General features: G+C 41.4%; 1 protein-coding gene across 1 annotated transcript in view; it reads right to left on the bottom strand.

Annotated features, from left to right (window-relative positions):
• The window catches only part of LOC117210228, a 165,070-nt gene that overhangs the window by 110,586 nt on the left and 38,267 nt on the right, over positions 1–16,217 (bottom strand). Inside the window, exon 2 of the mRNA XM_033453032.1 lies at positions 543–633. Coding sequence (XP_033308923.1) covers positions 543–627 — 85 coding nt within the window. The 5' untranslated portion in view covers positions 628–633. The remainder of the gene's footprint in view (positions 1–542; positions 634–16,217) is intronic.

The following is a 16,217-nucleotide window of genomic DNA, read 5'->3' as shown; positions in this document are numbered from 1 at the left end:
ATTCTCCCTTCTGTTATACATACAGTGACTATAAAAAAATTGTTGAAAATGACAACGTGAGTTCGCGCTCGCCATCCATGTGCGGATGCGCTAGTTCTATCGTGCAGGTAACCGTTCAAAAAATTTGTTGTGACACGATCACTGGCAGCTGATTTTAACACGTCCATTGGTCATTGCATATTTATTACGTTCAATGTTATATGACAATGAATAACATTTATGTAAATTTATTTATAGTATAAAAACTGAAACATATGCTTCACATGTACACCATTATCATGAAAGTCTTCTAAAAGTTTTGTCACTTTCAATTTGCATTTTGTACGTACATATCGTAGAGTGTTAAACGTCTCGATAATCTTGTTCGTGAATTATTTATTGTTTTATTTCATTTTCTGCACCTTTTGTATCGTGTTACCTCCATATGATTTTATCACTTATCGCCCTGACAGCTTTTTGGACAGACAATTCGAGGACGTAAACGCGAACGTAGGCGATTTCCAACGTGTTAATTAAACGAAGTAATAAATGATATCACTCACTGATGTTCTTTTCCCTGTACTGTTGCAATGCGTCGCTGGTGAGGCAGGCGAGGACCAACCACACGACGAAGCCACACCTTCTCATTTCGACCTGCAAGGTAACGCATGAATTAATTATAATGTGTTTGAGAACATTCAGAAACCGCAGCAGTTCTCCAGCCCATGCGATTGTCTCGCTGTTCATGCGATAAAATACGTGTACGCTCAGCGAACTTTCTGAATGGCAAATACTTGTTAAAATTTTATCAGTTTGAATTATTAAAAGCAACGCGGTGGATTGTAAGCTGAAGATATGACTAATAAATAATTTGAAGCGAGTAATTTATTTCCTACCGAAAAGTATACTATTCATAAAATTTTACAATCGTTTTATAGTAATTTCTATAGCTGATCTGCTTCTACATCCAACGCGCGAAGAACAAATTTTATTACTGTAAATTCATTCAGCGTGGAACGAGTGCGAAAAGTCTGGTTTAAAACTCATCCTTCTCTTATCTCACACACGCTGCTCATACATTCGACGCTTTTCACGAGATTCGTACCACTGACGCGTCGATTTCTACGTAATTTACGGATTAAATTTAACTACATATTACCCAACTCAACCTCCGACCAAAAGCATTCAAAATCACAGAATTGGAAGACAGTAAGAGTAACGCAGCTTCGATTTTAATCCTTGGAAACGTAAACGCGATCTGACTCGTCTTTGACAGAATCGAAACAACGCTCGCGAAGAAATAAATAATTGCTAAATAAAAAAAAATTACAACGTACAACAGTTTGTCGATGGAGTATCGAACGAGTCGATAATTCCTAGTTAACGTAATAGATTAAAATCTTCCCAAACAAGATGAAGCTACGTGGCATCAAACGGTACAGCCAGGTTTCCCGATCACCCACGATCAATCTCTCGCAATCTGCCATAGTCTATTTCGTCATAACGTCGGTCGTGAACCTCTTTCGACAATGGAACAATAGCGAGGCACACGCGCGGCTGCCACTATCTACACCTCGACAATGTCGTGAAACTGGTAAACTCCCGACTACGAGAACAAAAGGGTCCTACAATTTGACTTTGGACGATCAGATCGCCACGAACAGATGTTAGTATTAACAGGCTGTATACGAAATGGACGGAGATCATCGACGGCGCTGCCGTGCGGTAATCGATCGCCGTAATGCTTTCATGTCACTGACAACTGTCGTGCGGTACGAAGGGGTCCCAGTGGCAGTCTGGCCTGTCACGAATCAAAAGCGAGCCGGTACGATGAGATCCTGTCTGCCAATTGTCGGCGTCGATTGCCCGCTCATTAACGCATAGTCTGCACCCTGTCATACCTATCTGCGTCTCCTAGTCGATATCTCGTTAATAGTCAACATTGTACGCGAGTACGAGTCGTAAAACGTCAGACTGCCATCTCTGGAACCAAGTTCGATCGTTTAAACTAATTAACGAGATTCTCAGCGGACAATTACGTAGCTGGATTCATAAACCACGAGAACCTAGAGACTCTAGAGTCTAGACCCTCGTCAAACGGAATGGCACAAGCGTTTACATGCGTCGGATTACAATGCTCCATTTGTCGGAGATTCGAAAGTTTACATGGTTCGGAGAACTTTTGGACAGCTCGGAGTTTCCAGGGTTTAGGCTTTCCGTGATGCTTTATTCTAATTTACTATCGAGAGGTTTTAGAAAGCGAAGAGTTCTTTTCGATCCTCTGTTCTGTTTGTGTTTCGACTATTCGCGGAGAGACGCGATCGCAAGAAAGCACGTCAACGGGAGTCGTAAATTCCCGTTACGATTAGATAATCGACGCCACGAAATGATCGATCCCCTGACTTCTGTTACGATAATAGGGGTGGTTCAATCGAGGTTATACCGAATTAACAGGTATAAAATAATGTTTGTTCCAACAACTTTGTAAAGAAGATAATTACATTGATGCGTATGTGCAAGTTAAGTAGATGATTGATTTAAGGATAGAAACCCGATAATGACATGTTGACTATTCTAACGATAAAGAATAAGTAACTTAAAGTGACGATGCTGTGTCGGAGGAAAGCTAGCGATGGGTCTGTCTAACGCAAGGGATCATCGGATTTGTTGATGACAATTTTGGTTAGGGAAGTGAGGGCAGTAAACATTGCTTCTGATTGGATAAACGAAGGTTGGTGGACCAGGAAGGGTCTTAGCCGCCCTCGATGGAAAGTTGTTAGTGGGAAGTGTGATACGTGAGAAAAACTAACTTTCCCGTGTCTTCCCGTAGTAAACAATAAGCTTTAGAAACGATTCAGTAAAGAGATGTCTGTTCGGTCTGAAAGATCCGGTTCATGAACATCTGGTTCCCATCTTGCCCGCGGTGTGTAGCCTGGCCTAGGTAGAGTGTCGCCCGACGTAACAGTTTGATTTACATTAATGTTCAAAAGCATACATATCGTATCATTTATTTTTCACAGGTATTTTAAGAGTGAAATTGAACCGTGATCGTAATTGTACTTATCCATTAAGGACTAAATTATAACATACAAGTAAGGTAGATTACTTAACCAATTACCAATTATGGCAAATAAGATAAATATTTGCCATTAAAACAGTCTTCCTTTCTCGTTAAACAAAATTAGCTAAGCTAGAAATAATAAAGAAATGTCAGTAAATCACTGTGTAGTTAACCAAAATCGCCTGCAACTTTAACCCAATCCACATCGTACGCTACCCAAGCAAATCCGCATAAAGGTGGAACTCCACCGATTACACAACACCAATAACAATTTAGTACGCTGTTCAGGCCAAAATCGTTCGCTGAACGGCAACGTTTCGCAGAATCGCGGAGGCGGACCAACGCTTGCCAGAATCTCGTTAATTTCGCGGATGAAGAGCCGTCGTCGCGCGGATGGAAGTTTCTACTTTGCGCCGCCGATCGTATTCATGGGAAAAGGTCTTGGGGCGCAAAGGTCTCGAACGTTGTATACGTAGAACTCGGCTGGCGCCGAACAAAACATTTTCTACTATCCCCCGATCGCGTTTCGAAATCCTCAAAGAAATGCATCCATGTATAGGTATATAGAGATTTCACAGGATCACGTATCGTTCTCCTTACAACTACAGATATTCCGTAATATCTCGCTTATCCTCTCATCGACGATGCTGTAACTTTTACGTTGTTTTATTATCTCAAGCTTCGTCAATCGCTAGGGTTATTGGTGACTACCTTTTGCGTTACAACGACGTTGTATCAAAACATGTTCTCGTGTATAGAGCTTCTAATATTCTAAGTTTCGCATATTCTCATTTTTGCTAAATTCTAGTGCTCTGAGACTGTTAACAAAGTGTTGTTTTCCATACACATATACGTGTACAAGAGATTAATTCCAGGTACTCTAAAGTACAAGGAGCTCTGTTGTCGGTAGACGGGGTAGACTTGTACATGTTTATGAAAAATGTGGAGATGAAAAAAGCACGTAAGAAAGCACGTAATATAGAAAAATATATGAAGCGTGCGAAGTACAGTATTTGTTGTAATACTATTTAATACGTGAAACAATTTTTTACCTACATATGAGCTCCATTCTTTTAATCATCTCCACGAGAATATGAATTCGCATAAATAATCGTTTAATCTCCAACATCGAGACGCTGTTACTTTAACGTCTCAGTACGTGTACGATGAGTTTGTGAACAGCTAAACGCGAAGTACCTACGATTTTAAGTAGATTCCGAATCGGCAACAACACGCTGACACAAGCACGATACAACTAGGAATAAATCGAGTAACACAGATGATGGTCAAAAATCGACCAGGACTCGAACCGCAGGCACTTTGATCGCGAATCCGAGCTCGAGACAGCCGAGTCAGCAGCGCGTCTTTCCGATCGTCCTATGATCGAGTCGTGCGACCGCTGAATTCTCCGTTCGTGATCATCTGCGATATTTACGTGCGCGGTTCCTTTGAGAATCGTCGAGTACAAACTGTTGTCCTTATCCGGTAGCTGCCCGATCGCTGGCTATTTGTATAAATATTTGCGACAGCCCGGTCGGCCATTTGCATGTAAACGTTGAACAAAAAGCATCTTTTTCTCTTTGTGTATCTACCGGTGTATCGTATACGTGTTTAAGAATTTGTTCAGATCTGGTAAGAATTGTTTCTGCTTGAATGGCGCATGGGGTGTAGGATTCGGTGAGAATGGGTGCTTACGAGACCTCGTGGCATAATTTTCTCGATATATTATGCGGGTGCTGTGGATTTCTCGGAATGGATTTCAGATGTTTCAAAAATTTGTACGTAGATATATCGCTTAGGAGGGTACGTCATTTAATTTTAAAATACGTTATCGTACACAAAGATTTATTAAACGCGTATATTATTTGCATATTTGGTATATTATTCCGAGTTATTTCTTCTTACTTGGCATTTACCATATTTGCTGTAAGAATTGCACGGTTAATTTATAGAACATCCTATATACCATCGTCTTGATAAGGACAGGAATTTTTCCCATGTATATACGTGGAAATTTATCGAAAAGTCAATCAAAATTTACGCGACTTGATACTTTACGTTATAAAGCAAAACACACCGGTTCAATTTACACCAAGCATTCGACACGTCCAATTTATACCAAACATTACATTTCATTCGACCACTGTAAATGTCTTGATATTTACGACCGTCCATGCGCGAAGATACGAGTCGTTAGTTAAAATCACTGAAAATCCTGATACAAAGAGTTCTAACAGAAACGAAGATCTCCCTATAGCCGTACCAAATCAACCCGTCTCGAGTATCCAAGCCACTCTATACCTTCGAGAACGAAACCATCTAAAGAAGAGACCGAATGAAACCCATAAAATAGCAGAGATAAAAAGGGATGGACAATGTCGTGCTCCATATCCGTCACGGTTCGTTCGCGCTTATTTCGCGAACGAACGAGCCAGGGCTTTGATCCTGTCCAAAGAATGGACGACTCCGTCAGCAGTAGCCTATATTTCTCGGTGGGGCTTATCCCTTTCCTTCTACCAGGCTATTCCCGGCAAATCCTCCAACGAGTATCGTGGAAGTTTCTATTTTTCCCAAAGGGAAAACATCGCCGGTGGAAGCTACATAGAGTTCTCACCGAAAGTAGGAGAGGACGCAGCGTGTGCTTGGCGCGAACACACGTAAAGCCTCGTGGACCAAACGTGGCTCTGTGTCTCGAGACGACGACGGGCTGCACGCTGGAACCGGAACAGCGTCTTCGAGCATCCTTTCGTACGGTTCATCGATCGCTGAAGCGAGGCTGGCTAGGCGTGAGCCCACGCTACTTGCACGTATCTCGTTTCACGGTTAGCCGGATCTAAAATATTCCCTAGCCCTTTTCATCGGGGACGGCCTCGGCGAGTCCTCTATGGAGGACCTTGATCCGCCCGCGTGAATAAACCGGCGGCGTACCCGCGCCGTGAAGGCAAACAGGATGCATTTCGATTTCGGGGTCGATCGATACGCGGATATAGCTGTAGCCGCTCTTTCCATCCGTAGTCCCGACTAACGTTGCATTATGAACCTTGCCCCGACGAAAGAGCGCTTAAACAGCAGGCTTGAGAGGATCCTGCAATAGGGAAAATTGATTCTGAGATAGCGGGCCCTATCTGCCGTGTACTAAGCGTAACGAACGAAGAAAGAGGAATCGTCCGCTGCGCGCTATATAGTAACAACGATTTTATCGCAGTCGGGAGTAAAATATGGATAATTAAGTAGGAAGTTAAAAGGAGAGAAACGATTGTATCGAAGAGATGGAACGAGGGATAGGAAAAGAAGTTGAGGCGATACGTTGGTCGTAAAACGTGAGATATGACACACAAAGGATCTTCTTTTCTATGAATTAAATATAAGTAAAAATAAGACATATTATAGATAACAAGATCTTAAACGATACGTTTTTATCTATAATCGTTACGGTTTCTGTGCGATTAAGAATAATAACTCGATTAAGAATTATCTCGACATTCCAGATGCTGGATAGTCAAACTAGAACTATGTAATTCTCTGATGATACTCCCACCTACCCTAGACGACGATACAGGCTAGCTTAACCTACAACCTGGATAATTCAGCCAAGACCTTCCAAGTATTTAGCGAGCCCGTTATATCCTTACACCCTGTTGAATGATCTCTTCAGAAAATTCATCCTCCGGCCCCCGAAATGTCCGCATCTTGCTATACTCGTTCGTCTTCCCAATCCGAGGATTTCTCCTCTCCAAATTAAACGAGTCCAAAAATTTTTCGAAAAAAAGAGAAACAATTATTCCGGATCCCGCTCACATCCTTCAGCGCACACGGTTACCCCCGTTAAGCCAGAAATCTTGAGATTATCGAAGCGAGAACGGTCGCTGGTTTTTGCACGCGCTAGATGTACGTTCATTTCTCAAATGTCGTCGCGAGAAAGACGCAGACGTTGACCAGGGAAGAAAGACGAAGGCCGAAAAACATCCAGGGAGCATCGCAGGGGCTTTTCCGCGCTCGCGTTGAACCCGAAGGAAAAATGAGCAGGAGCCTTGGCGAGAATAGAAGGATTTGCGAGGGAATTTCTGACGGCGTTCTGGCCACATCCGACCGAGTGATAATTAGGGCTGTTCGTCACGGAACTGGCAAGGCAAGAAGGGCCAGGGCAAGGTTCCCGCAAGAAAAGCCGCTGATCGAACAAACTTCCTCGCTAAGTAGCTCTCCAGAGATTAAACCGGCGCGTCGGCTCTATTCACCAGCCAGAAATTCACTTCCCGTCCCGGCGGCAAACTTTCTCAACTCTGTTAATGATATTTGTATAAAAGCGATCGCTGTTGATCTCGGGATCGTTCCACCGGCGATATCGAATTTACGAATTCTATTCGAAAAGGGTTGAGGTTTTTGTGGTAGCGGTTCGTATAAATTGTTTCGCGTAACACGTTGACCGCGGCCCCGATTTCGATTTTCTACCATGCTGTGTGCTATAACAAAACATTTTCATACAGCATCGCGTACTATGTATATTTATATCCCGATACTTTACATACGCGTGTGTTTTATATATGAATCGGTATACAATACTTTTTCATAATTTTGGGAATTGTAGTTCGCGCGTGGTGTTTAAATCGGTACCGTACGGAGTCTAAAAATACGCGTCGAATCGAGTGCGCGTATTTTGTAATTCTATTTCGTTTTTCGAATTTTTTTGTTCTTCTCTTTATCGTTTAACAATGTTTCTTCTTACTTTTTTTTATCAATCTAAATCAATAATATTTCCCTTCTTATCTCGATAGAGAAATGCGATTGAAATTACAATTTGAAAGTGGCTAATTAATTGAAACTCAAATTAAAAGTGAAATCACAGCTAATGAACGTTGTAGAACTCTGTAGAATGCTCGTAACTGATATTATATTACTACAATAGAAGCTTTACTCGAGACTGTCGCAGAAGAAACATAATGCTTGCATGTTATGCTAGTTGTCGATATGATTAAGCAGCTAGGTATTGTCCTCGTGTATTGTCCCCCTTTAACCAACACTCGGAATCACGTTTAACTTGCTCCACGCTAATGAAATTACATCAGAAAGTTTCAGTCTTTGATGGCTGCATATCCATGAACTTTGCTAATTGTGTTATATTAGCATACAAGTATTCCAGTCACGTTAGTCTCGCCTCGCGATAAACAGTTTCCAAAACGTTTCAAACTGATTTCGGCCACATTAGAAAAGACATTATTTTAATCTCGTGATCGTATCTAATTTGATATTCATCGCTTAACCAATTAAGCTATCAGCTCCATTTAAAAAAATACAATCGTTAAGAAATGAATGAAATTATCGAACCACTGAGCAACCAATTTACCATAATAAAATATGATTCTACGAACCAGACTCCCTATACAAAGTTAACATTTACGCAATTACGTACGACTTAAACATCGTTCCTGCATATGTACGATCTTAATCGACAAATCCAGCCAGTACCCGATATATGAATTTGCATAACAATTTCGAAAGATCGGCGGAACTGCGAAAGAACTCGACGATCTCGTAGCCGCGAATCCGTAGCCGCAACGAAATAGAACTCAGGGGAAATTACTCGGCTGGCGTTGGAAACCTCGCGGTCGAATGAAAATCTAAGAATTTCGCGATCAACCTTCCGAAAGGTTCTCGTCTGCAGCGAGGTCTTGCATCCCTACCACCATCGCCTAGTGTCGTCTCGTTTCGGGGCCGAACGATGAACTGAATAATGAAAGCAATCCGGCGAGCTCCGACCTGAAATTGCCTCTGAAATTTCTGACACAGGTCTCCTCGACGATTTATTCTCTCGCTTACGCTCCTTTATAAGCGTAATTCTCCTCGACAAGTCGAGGAGAGCAACCAGTCGTTAAGAGAGATCGAAGCGTGGCTTCGAACCAAACGGACGAAGAAAATGAGAAACGAGAGAAAAAAGAAGGATAAAGGTACGGTTAATCCGACGATATTATAAGGTCGCGAATAAACAGAAATAAGTTTTCAGGGTTAGCAACGATACCAGACGTTATTAATAGCAGGCTGAGCGTGTCTCGTTTCACCTCGTCCTCTGGCAGGCTCGGGCGAGAATTAAAGAGAACGGTTGGAAGAGGCAACGAAAGGAGGGAGAATAAAGCCGGAAGACGATGAAAGTTTAACTCGTCCCCCTGGCCGGAATCACCGAGATGAAGCACCTGAACGTTGCGTCGCTTCGTTTTCCGCAGTATGTTTCGAGTCTTAATATTGCTTCGCCGCTCTTATTGCTATCGTCGCCGGCACACCCCCCGTGGCCCCTTTGTCGTCCTATTGTGGTCTGGCGTGGCGCACGCGAAAAGCAATAAAGCAAGCGACGCGGCGTTCCGCTGATAAAGGAAACGAACGCCACGCTCGCACAGCGGAGAAACGCGAAACGAATGAGAAATTCCGACCACGACACGTATTTTGTTACTTTAATCGCGTTATCGTTACGTGCGGCTATACACCGCCAGGTTAACCAGAGCTTCGGTTCGAGATTAAGAACAGAAAGCGATTCCTGTCTCGTACCACGTGTTACTCTTGTTCCGTTCGGTAACCGTGGCGTTTTAGACCGCTGTTTACAATGGAAACGCACGTTCCAAATAATCAAACGGTCATCCAAATATTTTCCACGAGAATAACATCCAAGGAATATACATGAATTGTAAAGGACTTGGTTCAATTAGAATTTACTATTATTGTCTTTTATCCATCATTTTTTCATATTGATAATCTTACGATCGTTTTTGAGTCAGCTAGCTAAAGGATCGAGATTCCAATGTTTCGTGCAGATCGGAACCGAACCGTTCTCCCTTGTCGGCACAACTGATAATTCTCTGGAAAGTCTCTTTTCCAGTTTTCAAACGAACTTGCAACTCTGGTCGATCTTGTTCCTACGAAAGGTTTCTTTATAAGCAGTACACATAATACACGTGTACTTCTAATTCCTAATTTTATTCCTTAAATCGTTCTTTGCTTTCCATCAAGAAAGATATTTACACGATTCTCGATCTCTTATTAGTGTCATAGGAATTCTCATTCGCCACATTGCGTTCGAGATTTAAGAACGATACGAATAGAAGCGTTCTCGAGTTACTTGCAACCGTACAACGCCAGGAAGCTATCGTATTTACCAGTTTCTCTGAATTTCTACTCCTAGTTGCGTATTCCCACTTCTTCCTACGCAACAAATTATGCTATTGTCTAGATAGAACGCTCGCAAAAATACCTTCTCTTAATAAAAACATTTGACTTTCCTTAAGATCATCTTGCTGCTGCTTAAGCTAGATTGCCCGCCCTTAAGAGGATTCTGTTTGACATACATAGACGGTAATTATAATTCAACAATTCCGTCGTCTACTCGCACCTCCCCTTTCTCACGGAAATTCAGTCGTTTCTAAACCAATTATCGCTTTATCTTGTACCCGTAGCAATCAGGAAACCAGAGTGTATTTGCTATTTACGAATAACAGGATTAAACTCTCTTCTTCCAACAAAGATCCTACGAAAAAGTATCAAGTCTGTGAAGACTGATTAAACGAATACCAGAGTATCTTTGAAGCGAGCAAGTGAAAAACTAAATGAAAACCTTTTCACGTTGTACCGACGACAAACAGGGGACAAAGAAGCTTCGATAGAAATACGTGTACATATTTACAGGACAAGCTGGTCTCTTATTTACCAAACGACACTGCGATGAGATTGCTATACTATGGAGGGAAGTCCAGGGGTGGGAGGATGAACGCAAAAGATCGAGTCGAACGAGGAGCTGGTATCCTTAGCTCGTCGTCCAATCATTTTCGCTCTCGGAGCTACGTCTTTCCGGGCGATATTCCTTATTTGTTCCAGATGCCCGGTAGTAGCTCCACCGAAAGAGGCTGCATCGACATGTACTTAAGACACCCATGGGGATGAAGGTATGGGATAATGGAAAGAGGGATGAAAGGCGAAAGTCAGCGAGGCGAGGCGAACGTAAAAAGAAGCAGAAACGGCTTCGACGTGGTCGAGCAACCTCGATATTTTATCCATTTTCTGTTTTCCTTCACAAATAGACCGCGAACACGGCCCAGTGTTCCCTGACGTGGTAAGATTCAAACGTGACTGGGGAAACAGGGTAACAGTGCGTGTATATAGGCGCATATCGACGCGCTTATTTTTGTTCTCAGTCACTGACGTTGCGGTTGAAGTCTGTTCCGTCGATAGGAAATAGGCGACGATCGTTGCTTTTCGTTCTTCGAGCGTAACTGGCCGAACGGAGCTGTCTCGCGTGCTACTACACTCACCCGGGTGAAAACTTGCTTTTCAATTTCACGAGAATCACGCGAGTGACTTATCATCGCGCAACGCTTCGCGTCTTTTTTTCGTCTACTTCGATGCCCGTTTCGTAGAAAATTCGAGGAAGCGCGTGCAAAGACCGTGAGGAACGATTGTGAAAAATTGCGTAGATACTTGTCCCTCTGTAGACATACATTGTATCATTGTATTTGAAATATTATGGACAATTATAGCCGTTTATGCTCGTGACTATTATTATCAATAAAATTATCAATTTTGCTCAAAATGACAACGCGAGTTCGCGCTCGCCATCCGTGTGCAGATGTGCTAGTTACAATAAATAGTAACTAGAAGATAGTCTTAATCAGATAGTCGATTTAAGATATTTTGCTTTTATCCCTAGTCTGTGTAAGAAAGTGCAATAGAGGTTTTTCGGCTCAGAACGGTGCGATAGATTTATCCAAAAAAATAAAATAATAGCTATTGTGATTCTAATACCTCTGAATACAGAAATAACAACAAATTTCTTCACCGTGGCTGCTTAAAAAATTGCATGATATTCTGAGACGCTCGTTAACACATTGCGTACGGCGCTCTGCGAGCTCAAAGCGCTTCCAGGACCTGCACATTTTTAATCGACAGAGATCTACCGATGTACTGGCTATACCGACTGATTGTTTTTACGTGCTTGGAATGTCAACGTTCAGTTGTTCTGCTATTCATTTGACGCAAGAATGCGCAAGCTTCGTTATCCTGGTAACATAACGAAAGCATTTGTCTCTGGTTGCTTAAGTCATCGATTTAGTCGAAAAAGCGTGAAAACGAGAATCTCGTGATCCGGTCGCAACGTTCGGCTTGCTAAACACGAGATATCTCGTGACCCGTACGTAATGTGTTAACTGAGACTCTTTATCGTATTGTACAATCGTTCGTGCAGGGAAACGTTTAATACTTTGCTCGATAAAAATCAAAATCCCGAGAGAAGGAATTTCAGCGTGAAATTTTATTCGCACAGGTAAATCTTTTGTTTACCTGGAATCAGGATACATATCAGCAATAAACGTTAATGAACCTCATCAAGCGTTCATCCGTGAGTCGAACGATACAAATTTGAAGATTAGCTTCTCGAGTTATTATTAGCTAGTCGGACTTGGAAGAAACTTTCGTCTCCCTAAAAGACACCAGACTACCTCGATATTCGATGTCAGAAATAGTTTAATAATCTTGCAGGTGAAAGATCGATCGTTATTGGCGAAAAGGTAGGAACAATCGGTTTTCCTGCACGAACGATATCCGGACAGCTTCGAAGTTTCGACAATCGTTTCAACGATGCCCGCATGACTTCCCATCCAAGTTTTGATAATTGCCCCCACTACTGGCCGAACTTTAATCGAATTACGTTCAATTATTCCGCTTCTGTCAATAAGCCGAACGAATAATTACTCGTGAAAACGACGAGACGGACGGGATTCGACATTTTCCAATCGATTCCGCATATTAAATCCGAGTTTGTTATCTGTCCGCCACACGTTCTGTATTATTATTGTAATATTTTACGAAAGAAGACGAGCTAACGAAATAAAGCTACCACGTTCACGGCCGTGTCGAATTAATTTCGATCGAATTTGAAATGTCGTTATGTCTCCGGCTATCCGTTCCTGCTTAATATACAATAGCACTGTTAACTTGGCGTCGTATCGTACGGTATGGGGGCACATGGAAAACTGTTTTGAATTTTGTAACAGGAACCATTATCTATCCTTTGATCGGAGCTAACGAGGAAATTTTAGAGTTTATTAACCGGAACTGCTGCACACTTTGATCGTGCTCTAAATACATTTTATTATAGCGTACGATCGGCTTGTATTATGGGAATAGTGGGACGATATTAATACGATAGCATGAATTATTATTAATTATTAATTATTGACGAGAGTAGCAAATTTACGAAACGAAAAGATGTCTGATTGGTTTTAAGGAAAACGGCGAAACGAATATTTTGATGTACGAGAAACGATTACCATTAGTTTGTGAGATAAATGGAAGAGCAAGTTGATCGGTAATATCGATCAACTCGATTAATTCGTGCAGGAGGAACGTTCGTTCGTTTTAATTAAATCGATTTTGAAATGGATTGATAATATTATTACGCACGCGTGTAAACCATCTATTGATCTAGTTTTTACAAGTTATGACAGAGAATAACATATCAACTAAAAAACGTTGAAGCGTCTAATTCTTCTATTTCTATCCTGCTACGTCGATCCCTAAATATGACTTGTGATAAAAACTGATATATTTTCTTAATCTTATTCTATTTACTCGTCATGTAGTAACTTTGTTACGCATATCGTAATTTATCGCTATATAATCGTATTAACACTTTGACTGCCACGTCGAAATCACACGTTTCGCTGAGGACGCCACGCGAGTATTTTTATTATCCAAAGCATATAATGGCAAAATAATAATAAATCGATCATGTAAGACAACATTCTTCCCCGATGGGCCGTTTATCTCGTTGGTGGTCACGGGTGACCACCGTGGCGCCTTGGTGACAGTCGATAGCGACGTATTACAACGAGGTTTCGTTTATTTCAACAAACCATTCGCATTCGTTGTCTCGTCGCGAGCAAAACGCGCGGAATATATCGTTGAAACGTGTGGAAGATATTAGTAAACGGTATTTGCTCATTCTATATATAACGGTAAGGTATGTGCACACTTCTAACTTCGATTATACGATTACAAAGCAGCATTTACGATTATTTTCTAAGCTGTGTTTATAATAACGTTCGTAGATTACCCCTCAAAGATATCGATGCAAACACAGTGCACCGTTAGATGCAAGATTTGTTCTCATTTTTGTTTTTATCGATGTTCTAATAAAAACGTTTAATCGTTCAATGGGGCACTTTTTATTTCAAAGTATCTTCTATTTATCGATTATTAAATGCCCTAATTTTTACAATTGTAAGAAGCTCATATATAACCAACGTGGCAGTCAAAGTGTTAATACCGGAAACATTCCATTCGTATTGATCTCTAGACTCCAAGTACCTTTCGAACGATTCGACTGATATCGTTGCAAGACATGTTGCAAGAGTTACCAATGCTACTAAATTCTGCCGTAATGAGATTACAAAATAGCGCAAGAAAATTACAAAACAGTGATAAAATAAACGGAATTTTAGAAATTGCAACATCATACGACTATGCCGCTGCTACATAAAATTACAAGATTATAAAAGAGAAGTCTGTAACATGTAACTTCTACCTAATCGATTCACTATTATTACTACGTTAACTACTTTTGGTAGATCGTTATACAAGAGAATGCAGATAAGCCGAAGGAACAGAAGAGATCACACGACCAAAACTTCCTCGTAACCAAATCAAAGTTCGATCACCGAGGATCAACGTGGCAGGCTGCAATCGTCGAAAGAATAAAAAAGTCTAACGTGCGCAACGAAGAAGAGAGAAGTCGTTAGAATCTCGACTGACACTGTACAATTTGCCGGCAGGAAACAAACCCTTTAACATTCCCTGCGAGCGGTGAGAACGAAATTTGTAGCGTGTCGAGATTAGCATACAAAGGAAAAGTTCTCTTCGGGCATTAAAACTACCGTGGAAGGCGCGAACCGAACGTCGCTGCACCGCGTTTCCTCGTGCCCAATTCGGATCCATTCTGCGTACGGACAATTTCGTTCAGATTGTGAAATTTTAATCGGCGTGAACGAACGTAAAGCCAGTTTGGAAAGTAAATTAGCAAAGGCGACCAGCGAATACATAGTTGTATTCGGTAACTGGCTTGCAACAAGCAAACTACGGATGCCTTCCGTACGAGACGTGCGCGGAAACAATTATATTCCAGCGTGGTTTTCATGCGAGGCATACCTTGAAACAATTAACCGCTCTTCCACAACAAGGATTAAGTTTTACTTTGCGCGACACCAACGTAGAAACGCCCAACTCAGCCGGTGAAACTGTTTTCCATTCGTAAAAACTGCCGGCCTGCATAAACGGATTACGCGAACCGTAATTCCGCTGTGAAAATGTTGCTGGATCTTATGTCGCAACGATTAAGTGTTGCGTGGCGAAGTTCACGTTCATTCGAGAGTTTCTCGTAATACTTTCCCAGTTTGAGTTAATACGGCTAATTGTTTCCGACTGAATAGAAACGCGAGAATAGTTGGGATAGAAACGTTCTCAAAAACACTTTATTAAATTCTATTAATCTTTCCATCGTGATTCAGCGTATCCATGCTGTTTCAAATACGTATTTAGATTAATAGTTTGTTTTTATTCATTATTAATCTTGTTAAATATAAAATTATGCAGATGCCACGTACTTTCTGGAATATCGCAGGTGTGCGCGTTCTTGTAAGAATCGAAACGCTTTTAACGATTATATACCGCGATGTGATTATTTCTCATAGAGTACGAGTGGTGTTCTCCATAGATAACGTAAGTTTTAGTTTCCTTTAATATATGCGTCAGCGTATATTAACGTAGCACCCATTAACTCAGATTTCTTAAATTATCTGTCTATATATTTTGCATCTTCTTTAACAGTATATTTCAAGGGATACGTGTGTGGCATATTTTACATTGGCAATAATTGTATTACCTTCCAACATATTATAATATCATATCACAATAACCACACGATCTTACGTCATACAATTCTTAATTTCACACTGAACTCGTCAAACAGCTACATAATTATTTCCAAAAATATCTGCAAAGAGGATAAAGATAAAGATTGGAACTGCAGAAATCGCAAAAAGGGAGCCAGACCGAAAGGCGCAAACCCCAGAAATCGCGACGATTCTGCACGATGCGTCGAGACAGAAATTCAACGAGGGAAAAAAGCTCGGCTTCTCGAAAACGCTCG

This window comes from Bombus bifarius, unplaced genomic scaffold (genome assembly GCF_011952205.1).
Source record: "Bombus bifarius isolate JDL3187 unplaced genomic scaffold, Bbif_JDL3187 scf7180000008199, whole genome shotgun sequence".
In the NCBI taxonomy this organism is placed as follows: Eukaryota; Metazoa; Arthropoda; class Insecta; order Hymenoptera; family Apidae; genus Bombus; species Bombus bifarius.
This window is presented reverse-complemented; position numbering and strand designations above follow the sequence as displayed.